Source organism: Ixodes scapularis, unplaced genomic scaffold, assembly GCF_016920785.2.
Source record: "Ixodes scapularis isolate PalLabHiFi unplaced genomic scaffold, ASM1692078v2 PGA_scaffold3__209_contigs__length_174095766, whole genome shotgun sequence".
NCBI classification, from domain to species: domain Eukaryota; kingdom Metazoa; phylum Arthropoda; class Arachnida; order Ixodida; family Ixodidae; genus Ixodes; species Ixodes scapularis.
The window spans coordinates 150,989,478-151,011,215 of record NW_024609868.1 but is presented as its reverse complement, the minus strand read 5'-3'; the positions used below and the strand labels follow the sequence as shown (position 1 = coordinate 151,011,215).

Here is a 21,738-nt window from a genome sequence, read left to right as displayed (position 1 = left end):
CACCTTGCTGGAGGTAAGTAGAAGAAGGCAGGAGGAAAACGCTTGATTTTGCCACCCAATGTCCGCTGCAACACAATTGAGCTGTTTGGATCTTCATTTGATAATCGACGTAATTTTAACAGTTTGTGACGAAAACAAAGAGAAAGTTGACTTACATGTGCTGAAAAAGGTAAAGACGTTTACAAATATCTGTTCCGCGAAATTAGAGCGGTGCTCTTGAGGAAGAGGACAGGAGGGTACGGAGGCGAAGGTATACCCATTTTCTTCTCTAAATTTAGCGGGGTAATTGAATTGGTGTTGAGGTCACGTGACGTCAATTTTTCCGTTAAACATAGCGGGGCATTGAATTGCGGTTGATGGCACGTGATGTCAATTTTCTCGCTAACTCTAGCGGAGAAGCTGAAATAGTTCATAGGTGACGTGATACCAAGTCATGTGATTCATTTTCCCCTCTAAATTTAGCAGGGAAACTGAATTGGTGTTGAGGTCACGTGACGTCAATTTTACCGCTAAATTTAGCGCGGTTAGGCCGAAGCCGACGGCGCCGCCGCGAAAAAACCGGAAACCAGCGCCTAAGAGCTGCGCTCTGAAATATAGCAAGCCTCCAAATAAAGTCTTATGTAGAAGAGATGCTGACTAAAATGAAGTCCATCACAGTTTCCTTAGAACTCGCGAAGCACTCTTTCTGCACCTCCCGAGAGGTTGTGGAAGTTTGGAAGGAGCTTGGCCAAAAATCGAGATATATGTAAGTCGATGAAGCAAAGCTTGCATGCTTCCGACAACAATACAAGCAGGGATTGACTTCCGCGCACTTTTTGAATTGCATGGGGGATCCAGTTTGTGCAGAACGTGTTCAGCCCACTGAAAATGAGAGGATCCAGACCCTGACGTTTGCAGAGAAGACCTACTCCGGAACATGTTCCAAGTCAAGTCCTCGCCATTTACAGCGACCCTGTTTGGTCAGGCCGATTGACTGGTGGAAGTCCCATGGCAGTAACCTTGGAGAGTCCTCCACCGCGGTTCTCCAAGTTGTTACTCGACTTTTTACAAGCGTTGCAAGGACGGCTGGTATGGGAATAATTTTCTCGTCATTTAGGTTAGTGCATTCCAAACTCGGAAACAACTTTGGTACCGAGAAGGCAGGAGAACTAGTGTTTATTTACAAGTTTCTGGATGAAAACCACACCATGCCATAACATGATTTTCAGCTGCTTCTTGGGGTTTGAATGTCACAGACTTTTTTTTCCTTATTTATGCTCCTTTTTTTCTAAGTGTGCTCAAAGTCTGAGACATAATAACACCCCTTTTTACATGGGTTTCTAGAGTATAAACCATAATACGACACATAACTTTATTTATTGATGCTTCACTGTAAAACAAAGTTCGCTCACTCACTGCAGAAATCAAGCTGCCTTCTCTAGCAAAGCGTATTGCGTAATTCACATCAAGAGTAAAACGTCCTCAGTTAACCTTAGGGTTATGCGTTTTCGGCTTAAACCAAATAAGACCGGTAAAAGTACGCCGCATTCATTTGTCTGAATTCGGTTTTAACTGAAAAAGAACAGTACCTCCGAGGACGTTTGGAGGGGTCAGTGGGCGGGGGTGAGTGGGCGGGGATGAGGGGGGGGGGGGTTGGATGCGACTCATTACTGACCGTACGACCACTTCCTTTCGCAGTTTTCAGCTTGTCTCCTGGGTTGGTTCAACTTTCAACAAAAGCTCCGGGGGCGTAAGGGTCTTCAGGACGAAATCTGTTTTTTTTTTTTGTTTTTTCTTTCACCCGATATAAATTTACGTGCCGAATTCTTTGTTCAAAGAAGAGAGTTTAATCGTGAACTGAACAATGAAAATCAAGGGCGTCCGTAAATGCCCCACATTTTTTAACACCCCTAGCTTCCGTCTACTAGAGGAGGACATTAATGCGATTGTTTTATTGTCGTTTCTGTGGTCGGCACGAATTTACCACCTCTCGCAGTCGTGAAAATTGGGAAAAACCGCACTGAGTACAATACTTGCAAATTTCTATTCGCCTCTGCGACCGAAGTGGCAGTAAAGCTCATGTCTGCCTTCTGTACAAGTAAGGGCACACGACGATAATGTCAGCCCACGTGTTGGGGCGTGCGTATTGCAGAAGAGGTCGAGTCGGCTGCCACAAACAGCAACAAGTAAGAAAACCAGTACCTGGTTTACTCACTATACATTTTAAACCAATGCTTTTCATTATTGCATTTCCGCCAGGAAATGTTTTTCGTCAACAAACCGGAAAAAACCGAGAAGTTTATTAGTGTGCAAACATTCACAGCAACAACCAGAAAACTTGTGTTAGGAATAAGAACCGAAAGAGGTACGCCGAATTTTTAAATAATAAAAACCAAAAAAAGTACGCCGAATTTAAAATAATAAAAACCGAAAACGCCAAACCCTAGTTATATTGTGCTCTGCGACACAATTATGTTTACAGTATCTCTTTACATATCATTTTTAGTGAGAGGGTGCGCTGAAAAACAAACCTGCCATTTTTTAAAGCAACATTTAGCGACAAATCTTTATTTAAAAAAGTCGTCTAATTTATGACAAACTTATATAAAAAAAAAAGACCCGATTTAAATCAAACGAACCAGATTTTGATTCATATAAATATGAATTATTTGATTCAAAACCTGATTTTTTCTACCCTGAATTAACCCCTTGCATTTTGAACATTGGTGAAAATTTTCAATATACGGTTTCATTTTGTATCTTGCAAGTCCAGGTGTGATGAACTGGGGTAAAATTGTAGAGAGAGCGGTCAAGCTTTACGACTTTGAACTTGCCTAGTCGACGAAACGAGAAGACTGGTGCCATAGTTCGTGGAGTCACCTGAAAGTCAGCGTCCTTGGTGTATTGCTCCGTATATTATACCTATAGCCGATTCTCGAGAAAAAATATAGCCCGCATGGGTAGGGACTAATTTAATGGTCCATACAAAAGCAGAGATTTTATAGCATCTTGGTCTTTTTGTGTTTATAACAAGCAGATTTAACGTTCGGTTTGGCCTGGCAAGTATTGTAACACCTGGGGCGGTTCATCCCAAGTCTCTCGATAATTTTCAAGGCATAGAACGAGGCTATTGTTTTGGATGGACCTCTAGGCCTGATTACCACTACGAGATGGGGTTGTGCCTGGATTGTATTTATGACGGTCTTATTACTTAACTAAGAACTGCAAGAAGCTTTGCGTTTAGCCGTCCTTAACAGCATATATAGTTTGGAGTTGTAATCGGGATCATTTCAAGTGCTTTGGTCATGGAAAAGTATTCTGGAAGCACTTGACATACCTGTTCAGGATTGTTTCATTTCGACTGAAAGTATGTCCTGGCCGGAGAAGAGCCGTCCTTGGCTATAGGAGATGACCTATCGACTAAAACAAAAACAACGTTTTGTTTTATTATGCAAAAAAAAAAACTTAAAAAATTAAGACGAGCTATGGTTCAGTAACAAAATTTAGAAAAAAAAAAGGACGAATAAAAAACCAGTTTAGGGGACGACGAAACCGGTCTCAGTCCAGAAAGCAACTGACTTGACCTGTTCGACTGAAATGACGAAGTGAAGCGATCGGAATAAAAAAAGAAAAAAAAAGTTAGGGAAATTTATAGTTTAGCCAATCTACAGCTGCCGAAAGGCATCTGCAGCGTTCAGACAGCTGGCGCTTAGAAAATGCTAAGTCTAATTGATAGCGCGGTTGTTTTTGCTTGAGATCTACAAACCACAGAGCTAGAATTATCAGGCGAACACCTGCCGTCTTTCGCAATGACGTCTACTCTCCACTGCGCCGGCTTGCTTGACCCTTGCGAGATGGACACGTGTTAATACTCTCTACAGTGTTTACTTGCTTCCTTCCTCATATCAAGGACGCTGCAAGTCTCTCCCGGAGTCGCATCGCGCGCCTCTGAGTATCTTCCTCCAAGGTCGCGAGAGAGATTGAAAATAACTTAAGAGGGCGGGCGACTACCTAACGCTCATTTTTTGGCCTGAGAGAAACTGCATCACTAACTGCCACACCGGGATGGCGTCGACGACGGCATCTAGATTGGTCTCCGAAGTGAGTGAGAAATACGCCTACTTGAACTCTTTACGGGACCCAAGGACCTTCGGCTGGAGCCTCACAGGTGACCTGAGGTTCATGCTGCCAATATGTCTCGGCTACCTCTATGTTGTTAAGATAGCCGGTCCAAGATGGATGATGAACCGCAAGCCCTACAACCTCAAGTGGGCCATAATGGCTTACAACTTGTTCCAGGTGATTGCGAACGCTTTCTTCTTCGTGCAGTACATGCGTCTCTCGTACGTCAGTGGTAACTACAGTGTGTTCTGCCAAGGCATTGACTACTCACTTAAGGTGCACGAGATGGAAATTCTGCGAATATCCTGGTGGTACCTTTTTGTGCGGATTGTGGACTTCATGGACACATTTTTCTTCGTCGCGACGAAAAAGTTTTCTCATATTACCTATTTGCATGTCGTTCACCATTTTCTCGTTGTGCTCAACGGTTGGGTGTACCTAGCCTTCGGTGGTGGCGGTCAGCTGATCATGGTCCTGTGCTTGAATACTATCGTCCACGTCGTGATGTACGGCTACTACTTCCTCTCCGCACTTGGACCTAGAGTTCAAAAACACCTGTGGTGGAAGAGGTACCTCACAAGGCTGCAGATCTTCCAGATCACCTTCCTCACCCTCCATGCGTGCATTCCTCTCGTGTACGATTGTGGATACCCCAAAGCACTCATACTGATCGCCCTTCCGCAATCCTTCGTGGTTCTTGGGCTCTTTATCAACTTCTACATTCAATCGTATACCAAAAAGGGGAAACCTGAACTGTGCATTTCTCAAGTTCTCAAAGAGGAATAAAATACCAAGTAACGCAGAATAGTGTAAAACCCTTAATGTTTGCGAGCTCGTGATTTTCGCAAATTTCACGAATTGAAAAATTTGCGAACTTAAAGGCATGCGAAAATTTCGGTCCTTAAGAGTTTCAATGCGGGCGTCTGAAATTTGCGAAATTTAGTAGCCGCGATTGTGTCCTTTGTGACCAATTCGTGAAAAAATAGAGGCCGAAAAAATAAAGGGTCTTACAGGATTGTTTGTTTCTGCGTGGTTGTGAACTGATTATTTTGATTATAGTGTACAAAAAGCTCGGAAGAAAACATAATAAAAAAGAATGTGTTAAAGTATGTCGATCTTTAAAATGTTATGGAGAGTTTAATATTTTTCTTTTGGGAATCCTTGTCAAGCACGCAAAATGACAATCTTTAGAACTTTGAAAGCACCCAAACCAATTGGTTAGAATAAAAAAAAAGATCAGAACCACTTGTTATTAACAAAACATTTGCCATTTGACAGCACACGGTTTATATTTATTTTTATAAAGAAACGAACGGGGCCTGATCGGCATTGCAGAAACTGCGCACTTTTAGACCTGCAAAACCTGGAAGAGTGCTTTTAGGACAGCTTTTACAAGTTTGAGGGGCTACTTCTGTAATCTCTAAGCGTCATTTAAATCTTTCATCTACGAAACAAATGGTGAAGTATTAATATGACCACTTTAATCCAGTCAATTATCACTTTAAGCCAGCCAATCAATTATTGAGCGGTTGAACATGCGCATGGAATTAAAGGCTAATATGTTGTTACAATTCGAGTAATGTGCACATTAGTTAATATTTTCATTCAACGAGGCATGCCACATTTGCTAATAGGGTCATAAAATGAGTCTCAGTTGTGTAAAGTTGGATTACGGACATTTTCTACGAAGCATAATATAATTGGCGGAAGAGTGATCTTCTTCCATCCTACCGCCAAATATCTGGCGCGTTGCCAAACAAAACACTATCCTTGTTGTGCACGCTCGAGGTTGTAACTTATTACTTCCGTTGAATCCATATGGGGTATTCACACGAGGAAGAAATTCCGGGGATTTCTCTACGACGCGCGCATCACGAGACGAAAACGCCAAGCTTTTACACATCGCAAAAGCCTGCTGTTTTCGTCTTGTGATGCGCGCGCCGTGGAAAAATACTCGGGATATTTGCCTCCTGTCAATACCCTTATAACAGCGACAATGCAATAAAAAATTTAGAGGTAATACTTCTCGATATGCTCAAATATTATATTACTTGTATTGGAATTGAAAAGCGTAAGAATTTGGACTTATTTGAATATTTTATTTTTCTTCCTTTCGAGGAAGGCGATAATAATAGCAATTCGGATGTCCTTTACAAGCATCTGCCTTCTGACACAGGAGCGAAGGAACAACATGGATATAAATATAAAAACTGTAAATACAAGGATACACACACATATAGGCGTTCAAAACAAAAAGAAACGGTCAATTGATCACGATATCATAAAAAATAGTAACTTCGTTTCATTATTTCATTTTGCTCTTACGGTCATCTTTAATCTTAATGAGCATCTTTGAACTCTAAGGTATACTTATTTTTATAGTTTATATACTTTTGTAGGTATTTAGTTCCTAAGCTTTGCCTCGGGGCAAAGTCAAGACCGGCGGTGTGAGATGGAAGGGAGCAGCGGTACTTCGTCGCCATGGTGACGAACAAGATCATTTGTCGCCAAGTGGCACGCCACGTGGCATTTGGCATGCTGAGTTGCACAAGTAGTTTTTGAGGAAAAGGGCAAGTTGATTCTAGATTCTGCTATACCGCTTAGCTGTATATATATAGATATATATATTACTTGTGATAAACATTAGTTTGAATTCATAATGTTGACAAAAACCCAGTTCTACCTAGTTGAGCAATAACACATTTTATTGTTGACCACGTGCAGCGAGCGAGGCTGTTGCGGCTTGATCACTTTACTTGCTTTGCCCCTGAAAAAGAAAATGGCAGTCATATGCAATCTCAAAGCGGATTATTTGTATCAAACAGCCAATACTGGCAAGTCCCACGGAGCGCGGGGGAAAAGTGATCGCAGCGCCCCTGGCGACCTCGGAGTCTCCGCTAGCAGACGAATTTTCCACAACGCATTCGTTTTGCCTATCTCTGCGTGAGGCGACCAATGAAACAAATATAGTTACGGGTATTCGCTGCTCTGAATGTTATAAAATAGGAGCCACACCTTGAGTGAAGTACATTTTCTTCGCGTGGGAAAGATGTTAGAGCTTTCAGGGTGCAATTTTGTGGATCTCCCGAAGAAAAGACTCTGTCACAACTTATGTAATCCGAGAAAACACAAATGTACCTTCACGCTGTTTCTTGAGAAAGGAAAATGTATAAACATTTTAGAACATAGCTACATTTCAACTTTACCGTTCTTACCGATCAATTCCTATTGTTGTTGCGATTCCCATTTCTCATGAATATCTTGCTTGCAACCGTTTTGTCGAATACGCGAGCTAGCTTATCCCGTTAAGATCATCTCCATATGACGAAGTAAAAGGCAATTTTGAGCCAGGTACGTTACTGCGATGTCAGAAGGCTCTAGAAGAAGTTGATTGTGCACATGCAAATCAGACGATGTTACTGAAATTGATAAAAACGGAGTTACAAAAAAAAAAAAAAAATCTTGCGCGTGAAAAAAAAAAGAAAAAAAGAAGAGTGTTTTAGTGCAAATAAGGGTGATTTCGGCCTCGTTATATACGGTGTTCCCATTCCGATTGTTAGAGCCGGGACGACTAGCGTCTTCGCCGTCTTCTACGTTAAAGATCGGCACCCGTTGGACCGCGTCTAGCAACTTCTTCCATTTTTCAGTCTACTTTATTTTTATGTTTGAAGCGACGCTACGCCCCGCCGCGTTCTTACTTCCTCCTTTTTCATGTTTCTTTTTGTTGCTTTTTTATCTTTTTTGTTAACTTGACGTCCGAACCACCGCTTGGTTTGCTTTGCCGAACCATCGCGTTTTTGCTTTGCCTTATTTGGCTTAGTTTTTACACTCTTTTGTTTTTCACTTGGGCGCTTACTACCACCGGTTTGTCTGCTACGCTGTGCCCGGACATTTTAAGAAGTGTCTGCAACTTTGTTGTTGTTTTCTTCCACTGTAGTCTGCGATAACCTCGTATTTTCGCCCTAGATGTAGTTTCTAATCCGAAATCTTCATATATCCCTTTTGGTATTATTCAAAACATTGAAAAGTGCAAGCTCATTATACATTTCTATTCGGATTTTATTTTGGGTACGCCGGCACGTCTGTTATGGGTCGTCGTTTGTTGATCAACCGGCCGCCTTCGGGCATACACCAGCGCACACTTGGAGATTACAGGCATGCCCTGTGCTACTTACCACTGCGAAAATAAGTTTTTACAATGTGGTGGGAAATATATGTTCCACTTCCCGAAGACAGAACGCACGTGAGTAATTGCGTTACTGCAGCATTCAAATTAAACGTGAAGAGCTATCCATGTCTGACTTCAAAATCGCCACTGGCGTCTCAACAGACGATTATGAGGACTCCACGAAGATGGCGAAGAACTGCACGGACGAAAGACCAATTGCACAACTGAACACCCAGTACTATGTAGTCGGGTGGGCAGCCAGTTAGATCTGTTATCATGCTTGCGAAGTCCACCTGCAATCAGAAACATGGAACACCCCGAAATACATTCTGTTTAAGAACAAGAAATATTCGCATGTGAAAATGACACCACCTGCCGAGTTTGCTCGTTCCCTACCCGGTAACATTAGCCGTGCCTTCGAAAAACACATTTCACTGATATGTTGCAACAGAGAAGAGTTGAGCTGAAGGCGGGCTTGAGGCCGCTGATCGGCACTCGAAACAAAGGCATGGTGTGCAAAAATTGCCTGCACACGTTCGTCAACGAGTACTTGAACGTACTTTTGATCTGCTTCGTTAAGCGAGCAAACAAAAAACGTGCCAAAATCACTGGGAAAAGAAATGCGAAAGGAAAAAGGCCGCACTGCTCGCACGTAGCAGACTGCAGCGTGCGACTCTTATTTACCGGGCAGTGTGAGCTGGACTACCTTCTTCCTTTCCCATGTTTTGTTTTTAGTTCTTACCAGCACCGTGGAAGCAAATAAACATACCTGTAACAAGAAACTGCGGAAAAAAAGGGAAAAAAAGTAGTGAAGCTGTTTTTCTTTTTTAAAGCTGCTGCTGCTGTCCAATTTTCTTTTGTTTTTTGTTTGTTTTTCATAAGCGCCGCAACGATCGTCGTTGTTGAAGGAGGTCTTTGCTGGGTCGTTTGTATCTTTGTATTGTCTGCTAACGTGCTTGTCGTGCTTGTTTTATTCGCCGTTGTTCGCGACTGTTCCTCATTTCTTTTTATTTTCGTCTGGGATGGGGACCTCACCTTCCTGCAAAGTTCGGAAAGCGTTAGCACGGTCATTTTTCTCGTAATTTTTTATTTTTATTAAGCTGCAACGGCTGGTGCGATCGCTCTGGTAATCTTCAAAGGTTGTTTGTGCACGTCTTAATGAACACCTATTCAGGTAAGAAATTGTGAAACGCAGTCTGTAACGGATCAACAGTAACCTCTTACAACGTAGTTCGAGTAGCTAAAAGCCTATTTTCCGCGTCCCAGATGCGCCTCAAATGCGTGTGATTGCCTGAGTGGCGTTTGAGACCACTAAACAAACGGCTCGCTATGTCTTTGTTTCTGCGTACGTTGTGGTATGATTGTCGTTGCAGTTGCGGTCAATGGATTCCGCTTTGCAAGCGGACTGACCGTAGCAATTTGTTTGAGTTGTTGGTTGACGAAGAGGGGCTCGAAAAGCTCGAGGACGTGGCGGAGCCTATACATTTCCATTGCGAAGTCTGCTTCAGTAGACGTCGACTCCGCTAGAGGCGCTGCTGGCGCGTACGCTGCTGCCCCATAGGTTTTCAGAGGAGTTTCCAGTTTTGTTGATGCTATATCGTATTTGTTATAAGTTTAAAACTGCTGCATCCCACGATCGAGCGGTAGCGCAGCAGCAATGACGCAGCGTCATCTTTCAAGTCTCTCGATCTTTGTATAGAAACTACCAGCAGTCAGCAACCCCGATTCCTGTTCATGGTTAGCCGGCCCAAGCATAGAGGAGCATAGCTTTGATTTAACGCTTAGAATCTACGATATTCCGGAGTGCTTCCAGCGAATTGCATCGTAAATTTCGACAGCGCGAAAGGATGAAAGCAGAACAGGAATACACACAAAATATACAAAAACGATAGTGACTTACAACTCTGCCATATTTTTATGCCACTCCCTCACGAGGAATAGATAGAATAATACCAAAGAAAAAAACAACAGAGATTAATCAGATTATAACCCCCCCCCCCCCCCCCCAAGCCTTTATTTGAACGACACTGAACCACATCTTCAGCCTTGAGTGTTTTGTATATTGCACAAGATTCCTTACAAAACTAGAGTAAAGCAGCGTTATCGCAGGTTCATTAGACTGCTAGAAGATAAAAATGCGGAAAATGCTAGAAGAAGCAAGAATCGTCCGCATAGACAGCAGCAGGAAGCACCGGAAAAGAAATAGCTGTACGAACGTGACTTCGGAATGCAACGTATTTTCCTTAAAGACAATATTTTAGTTCTGGCGATATCTTTTTTAAAGGGATTGTCCGGTCGAAACCGGAAGCACTTTACGTCGAGGGAGCCTTCATGTAGACAATCGTCATTTTTATTTTGATATACTATATCCCCTTATTAACGAAATCTTTCATGAGCGGATGTACGAAACTGCACCCCGAATTTCGCGAGTGTCAATGGCTAACACCCGTAGCTGCTGCGTGACGTCACAAAACGCAAACGTTTGTCAGATGGTCGCGATAACAAGCGGTGGTCGATGAATGTCTTGTATTTCGTTTCAAATTATAGCCTTCTAGGCTGCACCCTACTGAAATACGGTTCTTTTAATGCAGTTCCCAAGCGTGTGCAAAAAGATTCACGCCTTTTAGCAGGATATTACTCGAAAACAGCCATGAGCTTTGAACAAAATTATGGCGTTTCGCTCAAACACAACTGCGACGGCCACCGATTGAACTAGGAGCGCTTGCAAAGCAAAGGTATCAGATTTTGCCTCTGAAGCGGCATGCGTAGGTACATGAAGCGGCATCTGGGTACGCATATCGAATCGGCGGATCCCCTGGATCGGTGATGAGAGTGCGGGTCGTTACCTCGGAGGCGATGTCCGCGAGTCGAAGGCAAACGGCGAATCGGTCAAATGCATGTCGTCACTTGGACGAGCTTTGCGAATCGTAGCCACGCTCCATTTTCACGCGCGGGTCAAACAGAACCTGGCTGCACGCGTGCTAAAAAAAGAAACAAAAGCTGGATTGTGTGTTTGTTTGTATACAGCCTAGAACTTGGTCTGCCTCAACGGGCGACGAGTCTCCCAGCCAGCTGTAGATGAGCAATTTAGCCAGTGCAGTACAACCGCTAGCCTGGGGTCTTTAACGTGCACCACGCAGTAATGATACACAACCGCACGCAGGTACGATGCTCATCCAGATCGAAACGGGCAGGGGTGGGGATTGAACCCAGGATCCTGGGTTCTGCAGCACGAGCTTTCGCTCCACGTGCTCCGAGCTGGTGTGCGCTAGACCACTCGGCCACCGATCCTTTTTTTTTTTAAATCTTTATTACAGCATACACAACACAAACACGTTCAGGCTAAGCGTACAGTCTTTTGATTAGCACATGTCAATTAATACGTTGGGGGCTCTTTAGGAGTCTCTCACACATCCCAACCCACTCAGGAACAGTATCCTGATGTGCATAGGTACTACGTATTTCAGTCACAAATTCAATAAAGTATGCCTCAACCGGTCGCGGGTTAAGGTCCGCATGCCTTACCGCCATCCGCGAACACCAGATGCTGTACAGGCCAATTAACGTTATAAGGTCGTACGGTACAAGTTCCTGTGAAGTAATCGGAAGAAAACAGATCGAATGTGCTGTTATTTTTAAGTCCTTTTTTAAGGTTCTCTGTAACACGTCCCAAAACAACAGGGCATCCCAACAGAAAATAAACACGTGCTCTATAGTTTCGGGGGCTTTACACAGTAAGCAATTAGTGGTCCAAGGAACAAAAATATCTTTCTCGTGAAGCCACACTTTCACGGGGAGCGTCGAGGTATGAAGTTTGAAAAAAAAAAAAAAGCTTTTGGCACGTGGCTGGGTAGCCATTCTCTTGACGCGACAAAGAACATCCTGACCGGTTTCCTGGTTGTACAGTGCACGATACAAAGGCTCCGGGAAAAGAGTGTCATACAGGGCGTTAGACAAAGATTTTCTAGTTATGCAAGACAAATATTCTCTGGAATAGCGCACCGCCAAAAAACGCTATGCTTCAACGACCTCCTTTAGGAATCCAACAATTCTTGTTGGCTGCTCGCCATGACTCGAGACCAAAAAGGAAGGCAAGTGGCCGGCCAGTTTCGCCTGAAACACCGCACGCATGAAAGGCTGTTCGGTATCCCGTAGGAAAATGAATCGCGACACGAGCTGCCGGACAAACAAATGCGATAAACCTAATCCCTTCAAAGGAATACGGCGGAAGAGGTTATTTCTTCTCATTGACTCCCAGTTTAATTTCCAGATAAATCTAGCACATATCCTATGAGCTTTCCTCATTACACTTTGAGCACAATGCAACACCTGAAACACATACATGAGCCTAGCAAGAAGAAATATGTTGCAGGCCTTGGCTCTAGCAAAAATTGACAAGTCGCGGTTTGGCCACCGTGATACTTGCTTTTTTAATTCAGCTGTGGCTTCTGACCAGTAAACACTTGGATTACGCATGTGCTGGAGTGGAACACCGAGGTACTTCGTAGGTGTTGAGCTCCACTTGATCCCTTCAAACTCTGAGGGCTTTGTGGCCCATGTACCGTACCAAAAGCCTGCACATTTTTCTAAATTTACAGCCGCACCGGTAATTTCGCAAAAGTGTTTAACTAAATCAATAACGCTGCTTACACTTTTTTTTGTCTCTGCAAAAAACTGCTACATCATCAGCATACGCCAATACCTTGACTTCTATAAAGTTAAGCGTAAATCCGTGAACTTTTCTGTTGTTAGCAAGGCTCAAGCAGAGAGGCTCAAGATAAAGCGCAAATAATAAAGGCGAGAGTGGACAACCCTGACGTACTGAGGACATTACAGGGATGCTGCAAGTTACGCTACGGTTTACAATTAGTCGCGTAGAACAGCCACTATATGCCATTCGTACGCCTTCATAAATAACATCTCCTATGTTGATGTGCCGTAAAATGGCCCAAAGAAATTTATGGCGTACGCGGTCAAATGCCTTTTCTAAATCAATCTAAAGCATGGCAATCTGATTTTCTTCTTCTGTGCAACATTCTAAAATGCTTCTGGCTACGTGAACGTTTGTTTGGATCGTCCTGCCCTTTATGCCACACGTTTGGTGGCCACCCACCTATTCGCAAATTACGTGCTGTAGCCTTCCATTGAGTATTTTGGCTAATATCTTATAATCTACATTACATAGAGTTATTGGTCGATAACCTTCTATACGTCGTAGCTTGTCGGCGTCCTCTGATTTTGGAACTAGCACAGTGTGCGTTCTAGAAAAAGATAGTGGTAATGATTTTCTTTTATAAGATTCCTCTATGACAGCGAGAAGAATGGGAGCGAGTACTTTTCTGAATTTCTTGTAAAAGCTTGAACAAATCCCGTCTGGGCCTGGAGTTTTACCATCGGGCAGGTCGCCTATTGCCTTTTGGACTTCCTCCAGGCTTATGGGTCCCTCCAGCCATTCCTTTGTTTCGTCATCTATTCTCGGCATAAAAGAGAGCAGTTCGCCAATTTTCTCTTCTTGTCGTTGTGGTGTGAGCTCAAAAATTCGTCGATAATGTTCCACAAAGGCATCCTCAATACTTGCTCTGTCTGTAGCTATGGTACCATTTCTCTCTATTTCGAGGATTTCTTTGGACAAGGCATACCTTCTTTCCGCTATCAAGGCGTGTGTGGTGGGTTGCTCACCACAGAGAAACCGGTGTGTCCTTGAGCGTATCACAGCGCCTTCGTATCGCTCTTTCTGGAATTTCTCGAGACGTGATTTGACATTCGCAATATCCCTTGCTCCCCAACCAGGGCATTCACATTCAGTTTCGCACAAAGTGCGTAAATCTATCTGCAGTTTTCGTTCTTCTGCCCGAGCGTAGAACTTCAGCGTGCTCGATCTTTCGATTGCTGACATTTTTACTTGCTCCTTAAACCGCTCCCATCGTTCCAATGGACGTGGCTCATTCTGCTCTGTTATTTTCCTTAACAGGTCATCTACTGTAGCTACAAATGTTTCGTCTTTAAGCAGACTGGTGTTCAGCTTCCACAACCGCCAATTAAACTTTGCCTTGGGAATTTTGTTTTCTCCAATTGCGACCTTTACAAGGCAGTGGTCACTAAAAAACACTGGTTTTACACAATAAGAGCTGACGTTATGTACAACGTCAGCAGAAACATAAACACGATCAAGGCGTGTGTGCGAAGATTCTTGAAAGTGCTTAAATTGAATTTTTTTAGTTCCCCTCGATATGTGGAAAACAACTTCCACATTGTTTTCGGCTATTATTTCACTTAGACGATTTGCACTAACATCATTATTACGCGTTATTGGAAATCTATCACCTGCATCGCATACACAATTATAGTCACCCAGAAATACAGTGGTCCGGTTTGGTTTGATGTAGTGTGACATATCGTGGAAGAACAGGGTTCGCTCACTGGCTTTACACGGGGCATAGACACAAATAATTCGCCACTGAGCGTCAAACAAATTAAAGTCACATATTATAAAACGTCCATGAGCATCGGAGATGAGACTCACATCAGAGAGAGGGACAGATTTCTTAAGGAACAAAAAACAGCCTCCTGCCTTGCCAACTGCATGCGTTACACATACTTCGTACGAAGCAAGAAAGGGTTGTAGCGCCTTCGTAACTTGCTCTTCCTCCGACATTTTTGTTTCTTGTATGGCTAAAAAGTCTATTTGCTCTTCGTGAAGCAAACGTAATAGCTGATACTGTTCCCGAGTAGAATTTAAACCTCTAATATTGAGTGTACCTAGCGTTAAGCAGTTAGTGGAAAAAGTGGGAAATTTGGATGCAAACATTATTGTGGCGGAGGAGGAGGTTTGTAATAAAGAGCGATTTACAACAAATTCACGGAAAACTTACATAATTCGTAGCTGTGGCGACAAGCACGAGCAAATATTCAAATAAAGTAAAGACTGTCGGTAACTGTTCTCTATGTGGACACAACCACCTACTGCGAGGTTTGCTCTCGTTGGCCATCCGGGGGAGCTCGGGGCTTGCGTTTCTTTCTTCTGCTCCAGTCAGGCCCTTCAAGGTCGGGGTCTTCCTCTTCGACGCGATCTAGCGGTCGCTTGAAGGGATCCGAGCTGTCGCCCATTTCCGTGTCAACTTCGGAGGCATCGTCTAAGGAGAGGTCGTTCCCGTCGACAGTCTTCTGTTGCTGGCTTGTTGAGGAGCCAGGAGCGGCCTTGTCGATGTCTGTGCCGTTTCCGACGCAGCTTCGAGAATCGATGCGGTGGTGTCTTCGTCTAGCGATGCGCCTCGTTTGTCAGCCCCTGAAGGTGTCAGCCCCTGAAGGTGTTTGGGTATGGGTGGTGGTTGGGTGCCCAGTGCCGTCTTCGATTTTCGAAGCTTCTTCTTCATCGATGAAGAATTCAGAGTTGTCTTCCTCGGGAGCCGGTCGCATTACAGTGGAGTACGTCCGGATGCAATCCTCTTGCTCGTGACCAAAACGATGGCACTTGTCACAGCGAGGAACGCGACATTCTCGGCGGATGTGGGTGGCCTGTTCTCTTACATCGAAGGCAGAGAGGCGCTCTTCCGGGGACAAGAACGAGAACGTTGCTGCCGAACAGACGCAGCTGGTGCGGGAGGTTTTCCTTGGGGACGCCTTCCTTTAGGTTCATTCTCACCAGTCACAACAACAAGTTAGTGGCGCCCCCTCCAGTCAGCCCGTCTGCGGCCGCCTGGCTCGGCGGGCAACATTGTTCACCTCGCCCAATAAACGCCGTAGAGCGCACGCCGCTCCGGCCAGACATCGTCCACTCTCACAACCAGGCTGCGTGTCGTCTCTCCTCGGCGGGTGCTTCGGCCCCCATCGTCCACGTTCCAGAAAGATCGTGACACTGGCGACGAGGAACCGTGGCACTGGAGGCCACCAACGTGCACGGTTCGGCCCACGCCGCCGAGAGAGTCGCAACACCGCACCCCGCTCCTGTCGCCATGCCGCTGTACGGGAGGCTCGAGCCGTTCGACGGAGATGGGTCCGCCTGGCCAGTCTACGAAGAACAAGTCCACGTGTTCTTCCGGGCGAACGACACGCCCGAGGTGAAACAACGGGACATCTTCTTGGCCAGCTGCGGGACCCGTGTCTTCAGCCTCCTGCTCGACCTCCTCAAGCCGGCCACGCCGCACGTCAAAACGCTGGGTGAGCTGCTCGCCACGCTGCGCTCGCACTTCAGCCCGGCGCCGTCCACGCTTATGGAGCGGTTCCGCTTCAACAACCGAAGCCGCCGGGACGGGGAGACCCTCGGGCAGTTCGTCGCTGCGCTATGAGGGTTAGCGAGCACCTGCGCCTTCGGCGACCAGTTGGACTCGCTACTCCGGGACCGGTTCGTCTGCGGCATCAACAACCCTGCCATGCAGACGCGACTCCTGGAGCTCCCCGACCCCTCGCTGGACGACGCGGTGAAGGCAGCGCAGGCGATGGAAGCCGCAGCAAAGGACGCCAGCGAGATAGCGCGTGCGGCCGGCTCACCGTCGACGGAAGCGGCGGTGCACAAGATGGCGACAAGGAGCGGTGCCTGCAGCCGCTGCGGTGCTGCCCACTCCCCCTCACAGTGCCAGTTCGTCCACGCACAATGCTTTACGTGCGGGAGAACTGGGCACCTCGCACGTGTCTGCCGAGGGGGGAGGACGAGCGGCGGCCAGGAGCAGCAGCAGCGGCAGCCTGGTTCAAGCCCGGGTTCCAGCCAAGCCCGCGGCCAGGGTGGCCGTCGCAAGAAAACGCGGCGGGGACGAGCGGCACCAGGCCCGGGTTCGTCTTCAGCCAGGGTCCACGTCGTGGCCGAGGACCCGCAGAGTTTCGACGTGTGGCACACCAGGAGAATTTCATCGTCTGTGCCACCATATATGGTGTCTGTCGAAATCTGCGGCCACCCCATCACCATGGAGCTGGACACGGGGGCCAGCGTGTCGGTCATGCCCGGGAAGCTGTTCAAGCGGACCTTCCCCGGCGTGTCTATCGAGGCGTCTGACGTCATGCTGCGCAGCTACTCCGGGCAGCTTTCCCAGGTCCAGGGTCGGGCCCAAGTCAGCGTTCGCCTTGGCGACAGGGAGGCAATCCTTCCCCTTTACTTAACCAAGGGGTCGTCGCCGACGCTGCTGGGCCGGAACTGGATTCACTCGCTGGGTGTTCGGCTGCCGGAGTACCAAGAAGCTGCGCTGCACGTGGTGAAGGACGTCCCGAGCCTCCTGACCGACTTCCAGTCCCTGTTCCAGCCAGGGGTGGGCACCTTCGCCGGCACGACTGTTGGCATTCACGTACCCGAGGGAGCCCGGCCTCGCTTCTGCAAGCCGCGTCCGCAGCCGTTCGCCCTGAAGGACGGGGTCACCCAGGAGCTGCAACGGCTGCAGCGAGAGGGAATCCTGGTGCCCGTCAAGTCTTCCGAGTGGGCTGCACCGATAGTTCCAGTCCTCAAGCGAGACGGCCGCGTCAGGATCTGCGGGGACTTCAAGGTCACCATCAACCCCGTCGCTACCGTCGAAAAGTACCCGCTGCCTCGGGTAGAAGATCTCTGGTCGGCTCTGTCCGGGGGACAGAAGTTCACCAAGCTCGACCTTCGAGATGCCTACCAGCAGCTGGTGCTCCAGGATGCCGCCCGGAAGTATGTCACCATTTCGACTACCGTGGGACTCTTCCAGTACACGCGCCTACCGTTCGGCGTGGCCTCAGCCCCAGCCATCTTCCAGAGGGAGATGGACAACCTCTTCAGGGGCATGAGGCACGTGGCGGTGTACTTGGACGACATCCTGGTTACTGGTATCGACGACGGGGACCACCTGCAGAACCTGCGCAAAGTCCTGACACGACTACAGGACGCCGGTCTCAAGCTGAGGCTGGACAAGTGCGTGTTCCTGACCCCCAGCGTGGAGTACCTGGGACACATCATCTCCCAGGCTGGCCTGGCCCCGGCACCTCGCAAGATTGAGGCCGTGCTCAAGGCGCCGAAGCCCAAGAGCAAGAAGGAGCTTCAGAGCTACCTCGGCCTCATCAACTTCTACAGGAGGTTCCTGCCCAACCTTTCGACGCATCTGGAGCCGCTGCATCGACTGCTTCGTGACGGTCAGCAGTGGGCCTGGAAGAAGGAGCAGGACTTGGCCTTCCAGCGCAGCAAGGAGCTGGTCGTTAAGGCTCCAGTGCTGGTGCACTTCGACCCGGCCAAGCCTGTGGTCCTCACCGTGGATGCGTCGCCGTACGGGGTAGGAGCCGTCCTGTCGCACCGGGGTCAGGATGGTCAGAAACGCCCTGTGGCGTTTGCTTCTCGTCGTCTCCATGCGGCAGAGCAACGCTACAGCCAGCTCGACAGGGAAGGCTTGGCCCTCATCTTCGGGGTCCAGCGCTTCCATCAGTATCTGTGGGGCCGGCAGTTCGAGGCAGTCACGGACCACAAGCCGCTGCTGGGGCTGCTGGGACCTGACAAGGCGGTCCCAGTGCAAGCCTCGCCTCGTGTGGTACGCTGGGCCTTGACGCTGGCAGCCTACAGGTACAAGCTGGTCCACCGCCCTGGGAAAAACCTGGGACCTGCCGACGCCCTGAGCCGCCTGCCCCTGCCGGAGGTGCCTGCTGCCGTTCCAGAGCCAGCTGACGTTTTCCTGCTGGAGCGGGCCTACCCGGGGGTGCTGACCAGGACTGCGGTGGCACAGGCGACCAGCCGGGACCCGGTCCTGTCCCAGGTGGTCAAGGCGGTTTCCCGAGGGGAGGAGCTGCGTCACCAGGCGTACAGCCACAAGACCGCCGAGCTGAGCTTGGAGCAAGGCTGCCTCCTGTGGGGTTCCAGGGTGGTGATTCCACAAAGTCTGCGGGCCAAGGTGCTGCAGCTGCTGCACGCGGGGCATCCTGGCATTGAAAAGACTAAAATGGTGGCACGGTCGCACGTTTGGTGGCCTGGCTTGGACCAGGACATCGTGCACCAGGTGCAAGGCTGCCAGGTCTGCCAGGAAAACCAGCGAGCCTCGCGCCACGTGGAAATCACCCCCTGGCCGTTCCCACAGAGGCCGTGGTCCCGCTTGCATGTGGACTATGCGGGACCCTTCAAGGGCCACTACTTCCTGGTGGTAGTGGACGCCTTCTCCAAGTGGGTGGAGGCACTGCGAGTCACCAGTCCCTCGGCAAGCGCGACCATTGCAGCTCTGCGGCAGGTCTTCGCGGCGCAGGGATTGCCGGACATTATCGTGTCTGATAATGGTCCCGCTTTCGCCAGCGCCGAGTACCTGGACTGGCTGCAGAGGAATGGAATCCGCCGGATGCTGGTTCCGCCGTACCACCCCGCTTCCAATGGTGCGGCCGAGCGAGTGGTCCAGACCATCAAGGACAAGCTCAAGAAGAGCCAGCCCGGGGATTTCCGAACGCAGGTGGCCCGGGTACTGTTCCAGTACAGGACCACACCCCATGAGGTCACTGGCCGTGCCCCCTGCGAGCTTCTGCTGGGCCGGATGGTCAAGACACCCTTGGACGTGTTGCACCCAGACCTCCGGTCCTCGGCGCTCCTGAAGCAGCTGAAGCAGAAGCTGGCTGCTGACCGAGGGTGCCGTCCCGGGCCTTTGCCGGAGCCGGGAGCGTCGGTGTACGCCAGGAACTTCCGTCCTGGCCCACCCTGGTCTGCCGGGCGTGTGGTTTCACCAGCGAGTGCCTCATCGCTGCTCGTCCGCATGCCCGACGGGACCACCTGGCACCGGCACGCCGACCATGTCAGGCCTCGCTTCGGGACCTGGCTTCCACCCTCGGCCGTCGCTTCAGAGGACCAGCCTGCAGGGGGCCCAACAGCGCCAGTCGTGGCCAGCGGAGCGCCACCCACACCGGAGGCGACAAGCATCGCCACTCCTGTGGCACCAGTTGGACCGGTGCCACTCCCAAATCCGGTCACTGCAGCTCCACCGGGTGGAGCGCAACCAAGTCAGGCAGCGCCCGGCGTTGCCACACCTGGCCCGTCGACACCAGTGCCCAGGCGGAGTGCACGGCAGAGGAGGCCACCTGACCGCTACTCGCCGGGGTAACCTTCATCGTCGACAGGCCGGGACTTGCATGACCAGACACCGAGATGGTGTCGGCCGTGTGTTTATTCATTTATTTTGTTTTTAGGAAAAACAAACTGGGGGGGAGGAGTGTAACAAGTTAGTGGCGCCCCCCTCCAGTCAGCCCGTCTGCGGCCGCCTGGCTCGGCGGGCAACATTGTTCACCTCGCCCAATAAACGCCGTAGAGCGCACGCCGCTCCGGCCAGACATCGTCCACCCTCACAACCAGGCTGCGTGTCGTCTCTCCTCGGCGGGTGCTTCGGCCCCCTTCGTCCACGTTCTAGAAAGATCGTGACATTGTCGTCGTCTGAACATTCTGGAAGCCTTCCGCCCTCCATGTGTCGCGGGATACATCGTTGATTTTTCCGTAAGGCTCTAGGGCCCTCCGCACTGTGTCGTCGCTTATGTGAATAGGTATCCAATGCAGCCGTATTCGTACCTCGCACTCATCGGGATCGATGAGCAGGCATCTTTTTTCCTTCACCACAAGTTCCTTGGCTTCCAGTATTTTTCGCTTCGCTGTCAGGGAGTTGAAGGTGAAGAGCCAAACATGGTTCATCTGCTACGCGCCGGCTCCAATGAGGTGGTTTAGAACGCCGTGGCGTTCCATTTCTCCTCGAAAATCGTCAATCTTGTACGGGCGTCCGGTAATGTCACAATGAGCGAATACAGAGTTCAAAACTTCAGTACCTGTAGGCAGTGACGGCAGAACCACTCGGTAGGTATCCTGGGACATTTCAGCCGATGAACCACGGCCGGTGAAAGCCGTTGCAGACGCTCCAAGGGAGCTCACTTTTTTATGCGACCGTTTCGAACGGCGTCACACGCTTCTCCCCCCTCGGCCACCGATCCCCCCTGCACGCCTGCTAAATAGACCATTTGCTGTATTACCCAAGCATCAAGGAGAATGCAGGGATTGGCGTTCCACGCGCCACACGCGCGCACCTTCCCCGTATAAAGGATTCGAAGTAAATAACCAAAATAAAGCGTTGACGAACGCGCGTTTAAGATGCTATTTGTTTTAGTTATTTGCTTTAGAAAAGTTACTGCTGCTGAGGCCAGCACGTGCGGCGCTTGGAGCACCAATCCCTGCATTCTCCTTGATGCTTGGGTAACATAGCAATTGGCGACGTGCGCGACCGAAAGCGTCGCTGTGGTCGGCCTTCCACGATTGGCCCAAAAGCTGACTATGACGTCGGAAAGGGTATACCATCGACGAAAATAAGAGGAATGAAAGAACTTTAATTTCGACGGTGTTGGCAGTGTTGCTTTGAGAGAGCAATGATTCCAGGCTTCCACCATGCTATTTACAAACACCATCGAAATTGTTGTTCGCAAGGTAATGACGTCACAAGGGGGAACCATAGGAGGGCGCCACCAAAACATCTCGCCGCTAATAGGTCTATACAGATGGCCTAGCTGTTGGTTTTCGGTTTCGCTGCATA

At 48.6% G+C, this 21,738-nt stretch overlaps 1 protein-coding gene across 1 annotated transcript; it reads left to right on the top strand.

The window, feature by feature from the left end:
• Positions 1-3,912: 3,912 nt before the first annotated feature.
• On the top strand, positions 3,913-5,128 carry LOC8050623 (elongation of very long chain fatty acids protein AAEL008004-like). Its single transcript, XM_029990414.4, has one exon. The coding sequence runs from the start codon at positions 4,045-4,047 to the stop codon at positions 4,885-4,887; it is 843 nt and encodes a 280-aa protein (XP_029846274.3). The 5' UTR covers positions 3,913-4,044; the 3' UTR covers positions 4,888-5,128.
• The last annotated feature ends 16,610 nt before the right edge of the window (positions 5,129-21,738 follow it).

What these genes read in the sequence shown, in the direction of transcription:
- LOC8050623 (XM_029990414.4), top strand. Translation starts at nt 4,045, where the DNA reads ATGGCGTCGACGACGGCATCTAGATTGGTCTCCGAAGTGAGTGAGAAA.